Raw genomic sequence first — 19,171 nt, 5'->3', positions numbered from 1 at the left:
ATGTGGCTCGTGAGCCACAGTTTGCTGACCACTGCTCTAGACAAACACCTTAAAGTATGTACCTTAGGAACAGTGGGTCAGCAGGATTATCTGTCATACAGAAGGTCCATGTTGCTTATATATCTACTATTGGGCTGATTTGGTGAGGCACATTAGGCTAGCTCCAAGGAGTAAATCAACTCTCAAATTTGCTATCACACCAAGAGAGTTGGTCTAATTCCCAATTCCATTCTAGTCAGGTATGAGATGGAAGTGAATTATCAGAACAGGATGATTCAAAAGCAGCAATGGAAATAAAGAGCCCAATCTCTTCATAATCAACTCATCTCCTGAAGAGAAAGGCCTGGTTGTTTATAGCAGTGCTTATAAAGGGAAGTTATGCTTCAGAGTTTACACGGAGAGTTCAGTTTCACATTTCAGTAAATCAAAAAAAGATATCGATTTTGAACAAATGGCTGATTTTATTGTCAAAGCAAATTTCATTTCTTGAGATGATTAGATTTTATTAAACTATTGCCTAAGTGCCACTGAACACACACTCTGTGAATAAACACCATATTCTTCAGGCAAACAACATTACATTTGTCACCCACTAAACAGAATGATATTTGGTCACCTCCAATTGTTGTTGAAAACACAGAAGTTGGAAAAATGCACATTGGGGTCAGAAAGCTTATGCTCAAATCTTGGCTGTATCACTTAATAACTCTATGTACAATATATAATATTTCCACCAGTTTTCTCCTCTGTAGGTGCGGGTAATTATACTTCTCAAGGGTGGTTGGGTTGTGGAGATAAAATGTGAAGAACATGCTTAGCATAGTTCCTGGAACATAGCAAGCTCTCACTAAGTGGTAGCAGCTATTATTAGAATTACTATAGTGAAAACATCAGGATATGTTGAAGATTAGGGCAGGCTATTGAATACTGATTCTTCCTGGGGCTCAGGTTTGCCTCAGAAAAGTATAGAAGACAAAAGCAAGTAAGATAAAGAGGACTGTTGTCTGCATCACTTCCCAGCTTCCAAAGGTACTCTGCTAGCATGTATGGGCCTTCCCTGTTGGGGACCTTTTGGTTTTGAAATGCATGGAAAGTATTAAAGAACTTTAGGAACTGTGCTATATTTCTGCAAAGAAACCTTCATGGAGTTGGAAGGGACCTTGAAAAAAGAGCTGATCCATGTTTCTGACTCCAGAGAGGCCTGATTTTCAAGCATTCATAGATTATTGCCGGCCAACATTTGCTTTACAAGTTTCAAAAGGTGGGGACTCTGAAAGATCTTTTGATAATATCTGATGCTGCCACGTAGCCTTAGAACCAGTAAGCTCTTCATAAGGTCTGATTCAAACCATCATGCTGTACCAGAGGCCTCTCTTTTCTCTCCTGTCTGTTCCTGTCAGCAGAATCTGTGTGTTCTCACTTAGACATCTGTCTCCACCTTCACCCATCAATACATTTTGATTTAATGATATATGAAACTTGAGCGCAGTGTAAGCTCAGCTGGATCATGGTAAGTACTATTATAAACAACAGGGGCTTTGTTTTCTGAAGGTGTTATGAAGCTCCCTACTCAGTTTTCTTCCCTCTAGCTGAAGACAGCTCCTGTTCTTAAGTACATGGGAAACATGATCCCCAATCTGCCACAGTTGTCTAAACAGACAGGGGAAACTCTCACAATAGAGGCTGAACATCTGGGAAGGTGCGCCACACACACAGGCTTCCTCCTGGCAGACACTCTATCCACTCACCCATCTGATTTCATTCAGTGTCCCCCAACTTTTGTCCATCTGTGCCATACATGGGTAATGATTTGCTTCAATGGCCAAACTTCTCCTTCCCAGTGAAAGATCTCAAAAGTGTCATCTATTTTCACTTTTTCCATTTCCTCACCTCCTACTCTACCACTGCAAACTGACTCCAATTAATTAGCACTCTACCAAAGGCACTCTTATCAGTCACGAATACTGTCAAACTAAATGGCTTCTTAAAAAACCACCTTATTATATGTGACCTCTAAGTAGCATTTGATATTAATCATTCCCTTCCTTTTAAAAGCTTATTTCCCTTGGCTTTTTTTTTTTGACCACACACATTCCTAGTTTCCCTCCTATTTGTCAGGTCTCTTCCTCTCAGTCTCCTCTATGGACTCCCATTCCTCAGCCTTCTCTTGAATAGTGACATTCCTAGGATTTTGGTCCTAAAAAAATTTTTTTATGCTATGTAGCCTACCTGGAAAAATCTTATCCACTCCACTATTTTCCATTACCAGGTATAAACTCATAATCTCAAATCTTATCTCCATTGCAGGCATTGAGCTTTATAGATCTCTATTGAATTGCTTCCCTAGTATATTTACCTGGATGCACATGGGTACCTCAAACTCAACACATCCAGAGCTGAATCCATTATCCAACCCTCACTCAAAACCTGCTTCTTCTCCTCTTGTATCCTTCTTTTTAGGGAATGATACCACAGATACATAGTTACTTTATTCTGAAATTAAACCTGTTAACAAGTTATTTTTAAAAATATTTTGATTGACTTCAGAGAGGAAAGGAGAGGGAGAGAGAGACAGAAACATAAATGATGAGAGAGAATCATTGATTTATTTCCTCCTGCACCCCCCTACTGGGGATCGAGCCACAACCCAGGCAAGTGCCCTGACCAGGAATTGAACCATGACCTCCTGGTTCATAGGTCTATGCTCAACCACTGAGCCATGCTGGCTGGGCAGTTAACAAGTTCTTTGATTTTAGCTCCAATATTTTGCCAATCTGTCTAACCTTCTTAATCCATACTGTTGATACTTTAGGTTTGGCTATTTCATTGCATGCCTACGTAATGCACGTAAAACTGAGCAGTTTCATAGTCACTGTTATCACAGAGTTGTATTCCAAAGAAATCATTTGAATATCCTCCCTTCACAAAAAACAACAACATTAGAAACCAACTTAATCTGTAGGGGAGTCTCTTGAAAGGTGCTAATCATTTATATATTGACTAGAGGCCCGGTGCACAAAAATTTGTGCACTCGGGGGAGGGGGGTCCCCTCAGCCCAGCCTGTGCCCTCTCGCAGTCTGGGACCCCTCGGGGGATGACCATCTGCTGGCTTAGGCCTGCTCCCTGGGAGATTGGGCCTAAGCTGGCAATCAGACATCCCTCTGGCAGCCTGGCAGCCCTTGGGGGATGTCCACTTGCCAGCAGGGAGCAGACCTAAGCTGCAGTCGGACATCCTTAGCGCTGCTGACGAGGTGGGAGAGGGTCCCACCACCACCGCTGTACTGGCAGCCATCAGCCTGGCTTGTGGCTGAGCAGAGCTCCCCCATGTGGGAGCGCACTGACCACCAGAGGGTAGCTCAGGGGTGGGCAAACTTTTTGACTCGAGGGCCACAATGTGTTCTTAAACTGGACCGGAGGGCCGGAACAAAAGCATGGATGGAGTGTTTGTGTGAACTAATATAAATTCAAAGTAAACATCATTACATAAAAGGGTAGAGTCTTTTTTTTTTAGTTTTATTCATTTCAAAAGAGCCAGATCCGGCCCGCGGGCCGTAGTTTACCCACGGCTGGGGTAGCTCCTGCATTGAGCGTCTGCCCCCTGGTAGTCAGTGTGTGTCATAGTGACCAGTCATTCCCAGTCTTTCTGCTGTTAGGGTCAGTTTGCATATTACCCTTTTACTATATAGGATAGAGGCTTAGTGCACAGGTGGGGGCCGGCTGGTTTGCCCTGAAGTGTGTCCCGGATCAGGGTGGGGGTCCCGCTGGGGTGCCTGGCCAGCCTGGGTGAGGTACTGATGGGTGTTTGCAGCTGGTCACACCCCCTTCAGGGTGGGGATCCCAACTGGGTGAGGGGCTGAGGGTCGTTTTCAGGCTGGCCGATGACTGAAGCCCCCAGCCTCTTTTTTTTTTTTTTATTCTGGGATTTATTTACTTTCTATAATTGAAACTTTGTTGCTGTCACTGGAGCTGAGAGCCGGCTCCAGCTCTGAGGCCACGGTATGCTAAAAGCAGGTATCTGGGGTTTGTTTAGCTTCTATAATTGAAACTTTGTTGCCGTCACTGGAGCTGAGAGCCGGCTCCAGCTCTGAGGCCACGGTATGCTGAAAGCAGGTATCTGGGGTTTGTTTAGCTTCTATAATTGAAACTTTGTTGCTTTTGGAGCTTGGAGCCGGGCCACGGCAGGCGGGGAACCTTGGCTTCCTCCATCACTGGAGCAAGCAAGCCTCCTCCTCGCTTCAGCTGCGTGGCTGCTGGCCGCCATCTTTGTTGGTGGTTAATTTGCATATCTCACTGATTAGCCAATGGGAAGCGTAGCGAAGGTCTGGTAAATTACCTTTTTGTCTTTTATTAGATAGGACTAGTGGCCCGGTGCATGAAATTCATGCACATTGAAAAGGAATTAATTAGAGGATGTGAGCATGAGGCAGTCCGTGTTTCTAAAATTCAATGACATGAATTTTAGCTATTACTTTGCCAAATAAATGGAATTTACAGATATCATTTAAAAGAGCATTCAGCTTAATATTAAAAATTCTGGCTACCAAGTCAAGTCTGTTTTCAACTTTTTGCCAGCATTGTAAATTGTTTGCAATATCTGCCCATTTGGGGTTGCATGTTATGGTTACGAATAAATCGGGCTTGCCATACTTCGTTACAATTGCCATAGCATCCTGATATTGCTGCTACATTTTTCTGGGACTACCCTCAAAAGATGATGGAAGCATTATCATTTTACCAATAGGCACATTGTCATTTTCAGATCTAGATTTGAGATAATCCATCAAACTACTATATTTTTCAACTCTCAACTTAGATTGGTTTGCTTTGATGAAATTTATCTAATTGGCCTCCATATTTGAATATGAATCCACGATAAACTGTTGAGTTAATATTCCTGCATTTAAAACAGGATTGAACGTGTCCCTCATAGAGAGATGAAATCCATAATACTGCATTTGTGTGACTTGTGTCCTTACATTTTGTCTAGTATTATTGTCAATTACACTGTTGTCTCTGAGTCTTAATGCAATATCTGTTCCCCAGCCTTTTTCACCATGTAGAAAAAGAATAGGATATGTCATTGCATCTAATGTAGGAAACAGGATATTGATTTGTTTCATTTTAGTGGCATTTGGATTATTGGGATCTGGTTTACAATGAATGAGCAAGTCCCTTTCAAAAGGAGGCGCTCCATCTTCATTTCTGAATATCACAGCAACCTCGGTTACACGGGGAGAATTATATCTACGTGGATCACTGTTGCGATCGTATTTAATCGCCATTGTTACCTCTATGGGAGCAATACCTTTTGCTGCTGCTTCAGATTGGGCTTCCTTTTCTACCGCATATAGCATCTTGTACGATTTTGTTAATTCATTTATTTCATGCATGAGGTTGTCGATGTTGATCATGAGTCTTTCTGAGCAGCCCTGGTTTTCTGGCATTGCTAATCTTTTACTTGTAGTTTCGGCTGTATCCAAAATATAGAGTTGAGCAAACTTCCGAGAAACACCATCCGAAGGATGTAAAGTTTCAGTACAGTGATGAACTTGTTCATGTATTCTAAAACAGTATGGCCCATATCCTGATGGTGATGCAATATTTGCACCCATGGAAGCAAAAGCAAAAGAACTATTTATGGAACGAATATTTTCCATGAAATTTTTACTGTCAGAATCTTCGTTTGTCATTAATCTTTTAAAATATGCCAGGTAATCTGGAAAATGTATATCATTTGGACAAACTTTTCCTTTGCTACAACATCGAGTAAATTTCCCTTCAGATGGTTTTTCATCGTTGAAATTTAGTGATAGGCAAAATTCACATTGAACAGTCATTCCACCACAACTATGTTTGAGAATTGCATCCTCATGTACTCCATTTTTGCTAAGGAGGCAGTTCCTACCAGAATTTGGTAGTACTTGTTGATGACTGTTCTCTAAACATATTCTGTCATCGCCACCGCCTTTTTTCAACTTCAAAGGCATGTTGGTCTTTAGACATTTTCTGTCCATGACACAGGTGTTTTTTTGGCATCAGAGCAACATTTTTCCAATAGCTGGTCTTCAGATACATTCTGTCGCAGGCGCCGCCTTCTTTCAAGATCAGACGCACATTGCTCTTCAGACATTTTCTGTTGATAACACCAGCACCTTTTGGCTGCAGAGCTATGTTGTATCAACAGTTGTTCTTTAGACATAGTCCTACCTCTCTTCTGTCACAGTCTGAGATACAGGTGAATGAGAGTCCTGGCTGTCAGGCCATTGAGAGCTGTCTGACCAACAGCTGATTCTGGCTGATTCTGTGGGGGTGGGTCTTCCTCCTCCCTGCTGTCAGTTTCCACAGTTGTGATGAGGAAGCTGGGGTGACAGAGGGAGCCACGCCCTCCAAGCTGCGCTCTCTCTCGCTCTGCTCTATGTCCAGCAACCTCCTGCTCTGCCAAGTCTTCCAAACCTCCCGCTCTCTGCCCGCTCTCCCACTCTGCGGGACTTGCCCGCCTGGTCCCCCAATATTGCAAAATTATCTCATGTCTTTTTCTCTCATTTGTTGTGCGGCTCCTCTTCCAGATACCAAACCCTACTCCACACAGAACGTGGAGGGAGTCATACTCGACATCTGGCGCCCGAACAGGGACCCCTAGGTAAGTGCCCCACACTCGGGATGGATAGGACTCCACCATAGGAAAAGGGTGTATAGTCTTCGCCGACTCCGTCCACACCTTTGGGAACCCCTGGAACAGGATTCCCATAGGTAAGCCCCCCCCATTGAGAACCCCCACATTCAGGATGGATAGGACTCCACCAGGGTCCTGCAAACCCCCCTACAGAGGATAAGTAGGGTAAGAAGGTGGATAGTACAGAACTTAGATTGAGAAGATGTGCCATACTGAGTCTAAAGAAAGAAGACTCTGTATTGATCTTTTAACACATATGCTTGCTAGCAGAGGAATTAAGGTTACTCCCAGTCAGACAGAACGTTTTATACAAGAAGTATGTCCATGCTTTTCTGAGGAAGGAAAGGTGCTGGAAAGGTAAATGTAGAGGCATGGGAGAAGGTAGGCCCAAGGAGCCTTATCCTTAACCCCACTGCAGCCTTTCCACCCCAGGAAAGTGCAGGATTGGCAAGTTCTCCCTGGGGTGATAGATCAGGACTCAGGTAATAGCAGAAAGCACCAATCCTACTCTTAAAATGGATACAAGAGAGCAATTCGGGTTTTTCTTTTTAATGCCTGCTTTTAAAAAATAAAAAAGGGGGAATTTGCCGGGAGCCGGTCCATGCTTGCTGTTTCAAGGGACCTGGCATATATGGCATACTGTTCTTAATATGTTTGCTCACCTTCTTGGCGCTGTGTTTTAACCAAGGTCACCTCTCCGAGAAAGGTTGTTTCCCCAGGTAGGGATTTTCCCCTGAAGTTAGGGAGGGGATAAAACCCCTCAACTAAGTGCAAGGCGGGTAATTAATCACTTTAACTACGAACAATCATGCTTAAGCTACATAATCTTTACTCCCTGGAATGGAGATAAGAAACGCCCTAACCTTTGTAATAGAGATTGATAGGATTGGAATCAACTGGTATAAATACAGATGCAACAAGACAGCAAAAGCCAGAACTCAGGAGACAGAACTTAGAAGAGAGAACCTACAGACAGAACCTACAGACAGAAGAACTTCGCTGGAGAGAACATGGCAAAAGATCCTGGACTGAACCTGACTATAGAACATGGCAAGAGAACCTGACTAGAACCTGGTGACAGAACCTTGCTGGAGAACCTGGACAGAACCTGGCTGGAGAACCTAGTGAGGGAACATGGCCACAGAACCTGGCTGGAGATCCGAAGCAGAACCTCTCTGGAGATCCAGACCAGAACTTGGCTGGAGATCCTGGCTGTAGATCCTGGCTAGGCTGCTGATCAATTGAACACTGTCTCCGTGTCCTTCCTTCTTCGCCGACTCCGTCCACGCCTTTGGGAACCCCTGGACCTGCTGGGGTTGGACCCCGGCAGGCAAAGGTCCTGGGACCCCGCAGGCATGGCTAGGCACAGCCGGCCTCGCCTCCCGGGGCAGGCGAAGGTCTCAGGAGTGCGTGACCACCATTGCCTCCCGGGGTGCTTGACACCTGTGCATGCAAATTTACTCACCATCTTTGTCAGGTCAATTTGCATACTCACTCCTGATGGGCTGGTGGGCATGGCTTGTGGGCATGTGGAGGGACAGTCAATTTGCATCTTTCTCTTTTATTAATATAGATATGTTTTGTCTCTGTCACACCTATATTACTTCAATTGACTCTTAAGTGATCTCCTTGCCTCTAACACTGTTTTTCCCCCCACCTCATTCTCTCTATTACAGTTAGAATGATTTTTGAAAAAGGCATTTCCATGCTTAATACTATTTTAAAAATGCATTTCTTTGATTAATGCTATTATTCGTTCCCCATTGTCCACTGGATAAAACTGAAACTCAATCATGCTTTTAAGGTCCTTCATCATATGCTTCCGCTTAGCTCACTAGCTTTATCTCTCACTACTGCTCCATATTCTTTGTACCATAGTGTCCTTTTGGTATTGGTATATATGTTAACTGTGCCTGGTGAGCATTTATATGCATGTTCAAAGAAAATGCAGTCTACTATGGGAGATTAGTTGGACACACAGTGGGGTAATAGAGAACAGATTACATATTAAATGTGGTGATACTAAATTTCAGTAAGGGAATGAGACAACAATAAGGGCTAGAACCATCAAGGAAGGTTCCCATGGAACATATGAGGTGTGACAAGGGTGGGGAGTGGGATTTGGACCAAGAGAGGTAATTATGGACTGAGTGAATGGAGCTGTGAGAAGCAAGCCCCTGATAAAGGTGGGGGGTCATAATCTGGACACTGAGGTAGCGATCAGTATGGACTCTTTGTTCTCTGAAATCCCAACAGGAAAAATTCTAGTCACTCTTTAGGGTGCTTTAAGCATAGGATAGGGAATGATGGTTTTTCCAGGGCCCTTTTTCAATGGGCTGAACTCTACATCCTAAACTGAAAGAGACATGGTCACTTTTACGGTGGCAATGATGGCTTGCAAAGTGTCATGTGAAAAATAACCCTTCTCATGGTGATGAGGATCATATATTTGCTCTACTTAGATGAAGAATTCTCTGTTCAGCATAACTTTTCTACACAGAAACAGATAAGCTGTTTAGAGTTGACTGGTTGCAATTCTAAGCGTGCTATTTTAAGTTAAAAATATCCCACAAGTGAATCATATATGTGTATCTTCTCTCTTTCATCCCCATCCTCCACATAAACACATTCACACCCTTCCTTACTGCCATAAATCATGCTCCTTTTCCTTGCCTTATTCAGGATTTTGCATCATAGAAATTTCAGCTACTTTGGGACTTGATAGCCTGATCCACTCAAATCCCTCACTAAGAATGGTTCATTCATTGTGTTTCCCAAGCCTCCCAATTCCCATTTTATTTTTATAGTTGACTCTATTTGACTATTTTCTGAGTTTCTGGGGTAAGGCAGAGGTACATAGAGAAGAAACTCCCAAATAGACACATCTTTGGTGTTTAATAGCGTTGTGTATGTATGGCGGATGGCTATGGGAGAGAATATTAGAGCTAATGACTAAAGCAAGGTTTCTGGGTGATCACTTTCTTTTCCTTGTTATGTTAGGTTTCAGGTGGCATGAATAAGGAAGCAACAGGAATATCGTAATTGTGGAGGATATCACCGGCCTTCTACCCAACAGCAATCCTTTCCTTGCTAATAGAGCCCTGATTTGGGTTCAAGAATTAGGTAGCAATGTGCTCAGGGACAGTGACCCAGTGCCAGAGGGTCTGAATCCATTTTGGAGATCTCATTTCTTCTTTGCCAGTGACTGGTGATGGCATGGGTAAGTGACTTGATTCTGTCCACTGTGACACATGAAGAAAATCTGCTGGCATCTTCGCCTACCTGTGGTCATCTCACTATGTGGGATAATTAAACCTTATTGTTTAAACTACTTTTAGAAAGGTGCTTTATTATTTGTCATCAAAACCATCCACTCTGAGACACTAACCAACTTTAAAACTCTCAATTTCTACTCTAATTCATTTGAAAAGATTATCTAATAATCTACTTCATCAAAGTCATAGATTTACGGAAAATTAGAGTTTAAAGGGCCCTCTGAGGATGACTGGTCTATTTCTTTAATTTTACTTAATTAATTTATTTTTTAAACATTTTTATGTATTTTTATTGATTTCACAGAGGAAGGAAAAGGGAGAGAGAGATAGAAATATCAATAATGAGAAAGAATCATTGATTGGATGCCTCCTGCATGCCCCACATTGGGGATTGAGCCTGCAACCCAGGCATATGCTCTGACTGGGAATCGAACTGTGAGCTCTCAATGCTCAACCACTGAGCTATGCCAGTAGGGACATTTCCCTCATTTTAAATACCAACCTCTGTGTATGAAGACTGAGAAGTTTATTCGCAGGCAGTTAGGTCTGTGCTGTATGCCCTATAATCTCTCCACATGTTTAATCCTGATTTTGTACAATTGTGGTAAAATCAGAATTTTGGACTCATATGAGAACAACACTGAATTTGCTTATTTATTCTCACTGGCATAAAGCTTTCCTAAATATACGTAAAATAGATCTTGGAGGTAACGTTGTTTTTACTTAAGAGAAATTTCAAATGCCCTAGAAATAGCTATTTATAGGCACATAAATAACAAGTCATGCTCATATATTCATTTAAAGAGATGTCTAAAGACTTTAGTAGTCAGTACTTTCCCAAATGTGAGATACTATGTTATTTAAAAATAATAAAGTTATGTATCTAGGAAAATATTTAATAAATGAGATTAGCCTTACCCTCTAATTGATTCAAATTTGAGAGACATTAATTCTTATGCTGACATTCCATCTAGCCTTACTCCCATCCTAGCTTGTCATTTTCTCCCAACTGAGTTTTTCTGAGCAGAAAAAGTAACTTACATAAGGCAAAACTTCTGTTGTCTGATGTTATAACAGATACCCCAGGCTTCCTTTCTACCTAATTTCTGTATGAGAAAATGGTTATTCATTTCCATGATGCCAAATGGTGATAACACTTAAAAACCAGTGGCGCCTACCTGAGTGATGTCCATTCCTGAGTCACAGCTCAGTGGCTGTGTGGAAGTCAGACCATTTGAGCCGATTACAGTGGAGATCACAGCATTCTCATCAATTTTCCGAATCATAGTCCCATCCACAAAGTAAATGAATCCATGCCTATCAACTGTGATGCCTGTTGGGAAAGAGCAAATGAGCATTAGGAGGCTAGTGGGCCACATTTGCACCAAGATCAGGAATTTAAAAGAAGCTGTAGAAATGGAAAAGCATTTTAAAGACATATGGATTCAATTTTGCGCAGCATGGCCAGGACAGTAATGGGAGGGGTCTGTTCGGGCACACATTCGCTTCTTTGTGTATTGAGAAGAAATGACAAAATGTAACGTGTGGAGATAAAGCCAGGTCTAACAATTTCGTGTTGTCCAGTTTTACATTTCCACCCCCTTGACACTTGCTTACCATCCCCCCCAAACAAACAAACAAACAAACAAACAAACAAACAAACAAACAAAAAACCTTCTTTAAGATAAATGCAAAAAGACACAGGAGGCAGTATGTATTACATTTCTTTTGGGGTACAGATGTATAGGCTACTTGCTTGTTTTCATAGTTGAATTAGAAATAACTGACTTGGAAAGCATTAACATTCTTTTCATCAATTCACACTCAGTTAACAAAGAGTTTGTAATAATCCTGATAAACTGGACTGAGTGTTTTTCTCTATAATACCTATTAAGGGGGAAGAGGGTTGGAGAGAAAAATTATGGTGTCACAAAGGGAATGGTTAAGCTTTTAGAAAAAAAAATAAAAGCCAATAAAATTTTCACAGTAGTTTTTACATACTGTGTTAACTACAGCCTGGTTTCTTGGAAAATAAAATAAAAATAGCCGTTAGAAAGCTAGGGTTCTAATACTGAATACACCACTTATAACCAATGTGTGACTGATGGAGAAATTTGTCTCTCCAAATTTCAGCCTCTTCTTTAGTAAAATATGGAAAAGATTACCTGCCTATGATATTGTGATTTGTTTTTGTTCCTATTTCTAACAAAGAGCACCTAAATCTCTTGGAATTGACTAAGTGGTGAGCGATAAAGGCGTTTTTTGTTATGCTAATGAGCTAATTTTTAGCCTCACCTAAATATGGGTTGGTTGCCAGTGGAGCCAACCTTGTGATTAGAGGGTTGGAGAATGAGGGCCAATGATTTAATCAGTTGTGTCTATGTAATGAAGCCTCCACAAAAATCCCAAAAGACATGGTTCAGAGAGCTTATGGGTTGTGTGAACATGTGGTGAGTTGGAGAAAGTGGCTCACTCTGAGAGGGCATGGGAGCTCCTTGCCCTTTCCCCATATCTTGCTTTATGCATCTCTTCCATCTGGCTGTTCCTGTATTATATCTTTTAATAATAAACTGGTGATCCAGTAAGTAAAATGTTGCTCTGAATTCTGTGAGTCACTCGAGCAAACTAATAGAGCACACATTGGGGGTTGTTGGAACCTTTGATTTATAGTCCAGCCAGTCACAAGCACAAGTGATAACCTGGACTTGAGACTGACATCTGACACTATCTCCAGGTAGATAGTATCAGAATTGAGTGAAATTGTAGGACACCTAGCTGGTGTCCAAGAATTGCTTGTTGGTGATATGGAAACCCCCCCACCCCTACCCCCCCCCACACACTGGAAATTGGTTTTAGGACACCTTTTACTGCCTTACTTAGGTAAGGTGACCAACTGTCCTGATTTGTCTGGGACTGAGGCAGGGTTTAGTTTTAAAACTGGGACAATCCTAGACAAACTGGGATGAGTTGGTTACTCAAGCCTCGGTTGTTATAAGTGTCATATGAAATAATACATTTAAAAAGTGTCTGACACATAAAGAACATATGGTTCAACTCCTACTTCCCTTAGTGTTTTTGATAGTGCTCTTGAAAATAACCACACAGCATTACTTTAAAACTAGTCTACAGTTTTCTTTTCCCATCTTAGAATGTATGTTATAAGTTAGGAACATCTGTGATAAGAAGCATGTCCTTTTAACACATATATACAGGCATAATACTTTTCTTGGCAAAAAGTGAACTCATCTAAGGACAGTTTATAAACCCAACTTAATAAACTGCTTTTAGATGAGCTAATTTGTTGGCAGGAGTTTAATATTAAGACTTGGCTTTATGGTGTACTTTGATTAATCCTGATGCTCCTCATGAAGTATTAATCCTTAACATCTATAAAAGCTACAGTTTCATTTTAACTTTCCCAGAATGCCTCTAAAGTCATTTATGTTTTGGTGAGTTCTCCAAGGAAACCAGCATGTCCAAACAAGAGGAAGTTCATGCCAATAAATCCCTTTATGATTTTCAGAGACATAAGGACCTTTAAGGAGGTTTGTAAAAAGACTTTTAAGATTTGGCTAGGTCCTAGGATGGTGACACATGAATATTTCTTTTATCTCCAGAACATTTGGACTGAGGATGAACCAAGGAGGTACCTCTACTTTAAAAAATATATATATTTTTATTGATTTCAGAGAGGAAGGGAGAGGAAGAGAAAGGTAGAAACATCAGTGATGAGAGAGAATCATTGATTGGCTGCCTCCTGCACTCCCCACACCAGGGATTGAGCCTACAACCCGGGCATGTGCCCTGATGGGGAATTAAACCATGACCTCCTGGTTCATAGCTCGACACTCAACCACTGAGCCACACTGACCAGGCAGTACCTCTACTTTTTATTTTTGTTTTGGTAAAATCAATTTCTTGAATGTCTAGAATTTTGTCTGGCTTGTGGCAGGCCTATAATTTGAGATCACCTTCTGTGACCTCCATACAAATATCACTGAGTATGAAATGTAAATTGTGGCTGTCATAAGAGGATGCACTGAAAGATCAAGACTCCAGTCTGGAGAGAGAAAGGCTGAGAGTAGACAGCTTAAAGTGCATGAAATTATGAATTATTATCAAACATATACTGAATGTCACTATGCCAAGTGTTGTGAAGGCCAAAGGACAAATAATCCAAGTACGTGGAAAACAAAACTAAGAATAATACTTATTAAGTGGGAGGTAGTACACTTAGAGAATCTAATATCCTGAAAAAATGGAACAGATTCACAAAGATATAAAGAGATGGATTCCTATTGAAACTAGTATATTTGGGGAGGTCCTACATTGTTATGTGGACACCAAGAAGGACAACTCTGTTAATTGATCATTATACATGTCAACCTATCAGAGTGAAGTTTGTATTGATTCAGAGATGATAATCCTAGAGTTTACATGGTTCCCCACTTTTCATTTTTGTGAACTTCTAAATACGGTGAACTGCTCCCTCTGTTCCTGTCAGTTGAGTTCCACAGATGATGTTTATTAAATACTCACGATTGGCCTTCAGGGCTTATTTGACAGACAGTTTGTAGGATACTCTCTTTACATATAGTTGTATAGCAAATTCTTTTATCGTGGTCCAATTTCTAAAATGCTCCTTTTTCCTTGAGACTCTTTAATTAAATATGAATTACACTTACATTTGGAGTTGAAAAAGAAATTGTAAAAAGAGCTTTGAGAGACTGTGTGATAGGTGCTTATTAATGTACTGGGCATATTTTATATGTATATATTTTTCATTTCCTTCACCAACCAACCAACCAAACAACCAAGCAACATATGAACTAACACACACACACACACACACACACACACACACACACACACACTCCCCAAACAACTAGTTTTATAAACTCATCACTGGTGAGGTTTAAGGGGTATTTAATTTTCACTGAGGTTAAAAACCAAATTTAAAATTCCAGGCAGGAAAAATAATTATTTTTGCCATTACTTGAGGGGGGTGATTTTCTTCCCATAAGGTGTACTGGTATAGTGCAGGGATGTTGATGATACAGTATGATCTATTACTGTCTGAGTAGGAGGAGGTGGTACATGTCCAGTATATTTTAAGCTTTATTCTTCAGAGATAGTGATGTGAGTGATTTCAGATCACATGAAGCCATCTGGGGCTAGCAAAACCTGCAGATTCCATTGAATTTTATTTTGGGGGGATATTGTACCCAGCTTTCCAAAATTTTGCGCCCAATGTTGTGGCCATAATTTGTTCCAATGGCCACATCTATTGATGTGTTACAGACAGAATTTTCATTAGCACTTACACAACTGAAGGCACAGATTTTGGATAAGAAAGGAATTAAAATTCATTGAGAGAACCACATCCAGGGTTTAAAATTCTCACCAGTATTCATTTTTAGAGCAAGCAAAACAATATGGATCTCTCATATAACCACGAAGTTAGGCAATGATGCAGGGTGGGTGGGGGTGGAGGTGGGAAGAAAGGCACATGACAGCTTGAGTCCCCATACCACCACCTCCATCAAGTAAAACATTAGGCTCAGGCGCCAAGACAGCATGTTTAGCTTGGAGCACATTTTTACATTTGTGAGAAAATAAATAAATCCTTGTAAATTAGTGCATATAATGAAACCACTGACAGACCATAACCTGGAAGTGTGAATGGTGCTGTCTCCATTCATCAGCATTAAGCCCTAACAAGCTCTTTCTATGGAGGGACCTGCTCATAAATAAAGTGCATCTTGTAAAAAAAATTATTCACAATGTCTTATGCAAAGTAGGGGACGTTATATAATAGCTGAACTGCAGGCTCTTTTCTCTGTAAAGCATAGCTCTGTATGAAACAGCTACAAATTATAGGCAAAATTATTTGACTTCTTCCCTTGTCTTATTATCCTCCAATGAATAAATACTATAATTCTTAAGGAGACAATTGCCTAAAGCTGGGGCAGCCTGGATGGTTTCTAATAAATTTATCACCTGTTAGGGAAGAGCACGCCGCTGATCAATACTGAAGCAGCTGTGGCATCCTGATGTGGGGTCACTGGGAGTCCAGATGTGGAGGTTAATAGCCTGGAAATAGTAGCTAAAATTCCAAATTAGATAACAGTGAAGATCAGAGTTTTTGGCTGTGCAGAATGCCAATTTCAAATGTTGGCAGAAGGCATCTCTGTAATTTATAAAAATTACAGCTGTTGAGGCCACCTACATTTTTATTATTTCTATATTAAAAATGAGCCTTCTTTCAGAATATAAGCTTTGGGAAGTAGTCATAAAATTCTCTCCATCTATGGCCCTAGCAACCAGAAAACTAAAATACTGTTTTATTTTTCTTTTTTGCCACAATCTGTTCTTTAATTTTATGGGACACAGATAAATGTTTAAAATAAACTTTCAGGGAATATCAAGTGCAATGTGGTGCCAGCTCAATCTCTGATACTGAGAGTGCTGAATTGTATAACTGACACTAGCTGTTGACCATAAAGTGCCCATTAAGTCAGAGAGATTAAAATATTTTGCTTTGTTCATGTGCATTACAATTCTTGGAAAATTGGTATCATATATGTGATCTATATGGAAATTCTCCACCAGGCAGAAAAGTCCATTCTCCAACCAATCTGATGACTGTCTACTTAATTACCCACTGGGATCAGAAAGGGCCAAGTTACTTCTGCACAATAAGCCTGTTAAGTTCTCTTGCTAGGTGGCCAGTAAATGGAGCTTGTAGAACTTGAAAGAATTACAAATGTCTGTGTGTCACTAGGGTTGCAAGGAGGCAGAGCTTAATGACCAGCTGAGATGATTTCACTGTGTGGTTAACAATGAGAACAGGAGTTCTTTAATATGAGACTAATAAACTCACTATAACATTACATGACTAGTGTGAGTCATGTAATCAGACATTGTATGTTAATAAAGAAGTGTATATTCTAAAAAGTAAAGGTCAATTTCCAAAGAATTTAAATACATTAAAATGATTAAGCATTCAAACTAATATTCTATTGACTGGAATGTTCTTTTCTTCATGACTCAGAAGGTACTTTTTAAAGGGCTTCAGAGACATGATAAGGAACAACAGATTTGTGGGCTAGTTAAGCAAGAATTCTGATTGAGAGAAACACAGATAAGTCCAGTTTTTAGCATTTACCTTCTTTTCAGCTCCTTTGCTGTCTCAAAGCTTTAGCCTTCAGGACAAGGCAGAGTGAATGAAGAGCTCTCTTCCTTCCACCAACTACTATTTTTCTAAAAGCTCACTGGGGAAGCTGTTTTTCTCCTTACTTATTAATTTATTCTGGATTTATTTTGCACCTATTATGTTCTAGGCACTGAAAATAGAGCAAAGTATAAAACAGACATGGTACTGCCCTTGAGGACTCAGAACTAGGTAGGGAAGATGGACAAACAACCAGGCAACTACAATGCCTTGAGATGAACACTATTTGGGGGCAAGTCCAGGGTTCCATGGTGTAGCCTTAGGGGATGGGCTGGGGAGATGAAGGTCACAAGTGATTTCTCAGATTAAGTGACATGGAAGCAGAAACTTGAAGAATCATGTTGGATTCCTGATGAGCCTCGTGTGAAATCCAGGTAAACAGCACTGAATAGCTATGAAGGATAGCTAATATCACTAAATAATAACCATTTTCATTTGCTGAGAATACTTGATATTCCAGGCAGTGTGCTAAATTCTTTACATGCATTTTCTCACTTATTCATCACAGTAGCCTTGTGGAGTAGGAATTATTAATATTAGTTTTTTAAAGATGTGGAAACAGAGGTTCAGAGGTTGAATGACTAATTCCACATTATCTACCAAGAAAAAAATGCTAGATTTAGATCATGTTTGTCTGAGTTCAATGTTCATTCACTTAATTACTATCCCATGTAGCCTAAATGGGGCTATTAATCACTTTACCACAGGAGTGGTGTCCAGACTGGTTTTAGAAAGTCCATGAAATTATTTGCAGAATGTTTTATGTATGGGTATTGTCATGGGGAGATGGTCCATTGCATTTGTTAGAGTGTCAAAGTGATCCATGATCCCTTCCAAAATATTGTTAACAATTCTTATATTCCTGTAGATCTCTTGGATCTCTTCAGAATTATTCTTCAAAAATATTCTGTGGCAAGATCTGTCTCTTGCCTCAACAGCGTTTGGACAGAACAGACCTATAGACACCCCTTCTTACAGCTTTTGGCCACTCTCCTTTGTCTTATCCAGTCACCACCTCTGGGACCAGTCAACACACTTTTTTTGTTTGTTTTTTTGTTTGTTTGTTTATTTTTCTACCTTAACTCCTTATTGCCAAACAACCATGAGCTTCCAAATTCATCAGAATTATTCCACCGAGGTGGAGGCTGCGGTCAACCGCCTGGCCAACCTGCATCTGCGGCTTTCCTACACCTCCCTCTCTCTGGGCTTCTATTTCAACCGGGACTATGTGGCTTTTGAGGGCCTGGGCCACTTCTTCCGCCAGTTGGTGGAGAATATGTGCGAGGGCACTGAGCATCTCTTAAAGTTGAAAAACCAGCCCAGTGGCTGCATTCTCTTCTAGGATGGGCTGAAGCCTCCCCAAGATGAGTGGGCAAAACTCAGGATGCCATGGAAGCCACCCTGGCCTTGTAGAGGAACCTGAACCAAGCCCTTTTAGAGCTGCATGCCCTGGGTTCTGCCCGCAGACCCTCATCTCTGTGACTTCCTGCAGAACCACTTCCTGGGTAAGGAGGTGAAACTCATCAAGAAGATGGTCCAGGTCAATAGGGAAAAAAAGGAAACATATGTACTACTCTTTGAAATACTTTAAGTAATAAAATAAAATTAAAAAAAGAAGATGGTCCACACCTGACTCACCTCTGCAGGCTGGGCTGGACTAGTATCTCTTTGAAAGACTCAACCTCAAGCACGTCTAGGAGCCTTTGGAGCCCAGAGGCCTTTGAGAGGCCCCTCTGCATTCCCCTGGTGTCTGGCTTTTACCTGAGCCTCTCCCCGAAACTACCAGTCATTCTTTCAACTACCCTGAAGCCCTCTCCCATACACTGGACCAAATGAAACAACAAAGCTTTTTTTCAGCAAAAAAAAAGAGAAAAAAAGAAAAAAAATATTTTGTGGCTTCATCCCCACGAAGCTGGTGAGTTTTACCAAAGTACTCAGTTTCCATGTGACAGGGATTTTGGTAACTTGATTATTATCATACGATCTATC

The 19,171-nt window shown here is 40.9% G+C and overlaps 1 protein-coding gene across 2 annotated transcripts in view; it reads right to left on the bottom strand.

Moving 5' to 3' along the window:
* TENM1 (teneurin transmembrane protein 1) overlaps window positions 1-19,171 on the bottom strand; it is a 641,347-nt gene that overhangs the window by 80,513 nt on the left and 541,663 nt on the right. For both annotated transcript variants that reach the window (XM_059680479.1, XM_059680478.1), the window contains one exon: window positions 11,127-11,281. In XM_059680479.1, coding sequence (XP_059536462.1) covers window positions 11,127-11,281 — 155 coding nt within the window. The remainder of the gene's footprint in view (window positions 1-11,126; window positions 11,282-19,171) is intronic.

This window comes from Myotis daubentonii, chromosome X, assembly GCF_963259705.1.
Source record: "Myotis daubentonii chromosome X, mMyoDau2.1, whole genome shotgun sequence".
Lineage (NCBI taxonomy): Eukaryota > Metazoa > Chordata > Mammalia > Chiroptera > Vespertilionidae > Myotis > Myotis daubentonii.
Note: the sequence above shows the minus strand (reverse complement) of the source record. Positions and strands in the feature narration are given on the sequence as shown.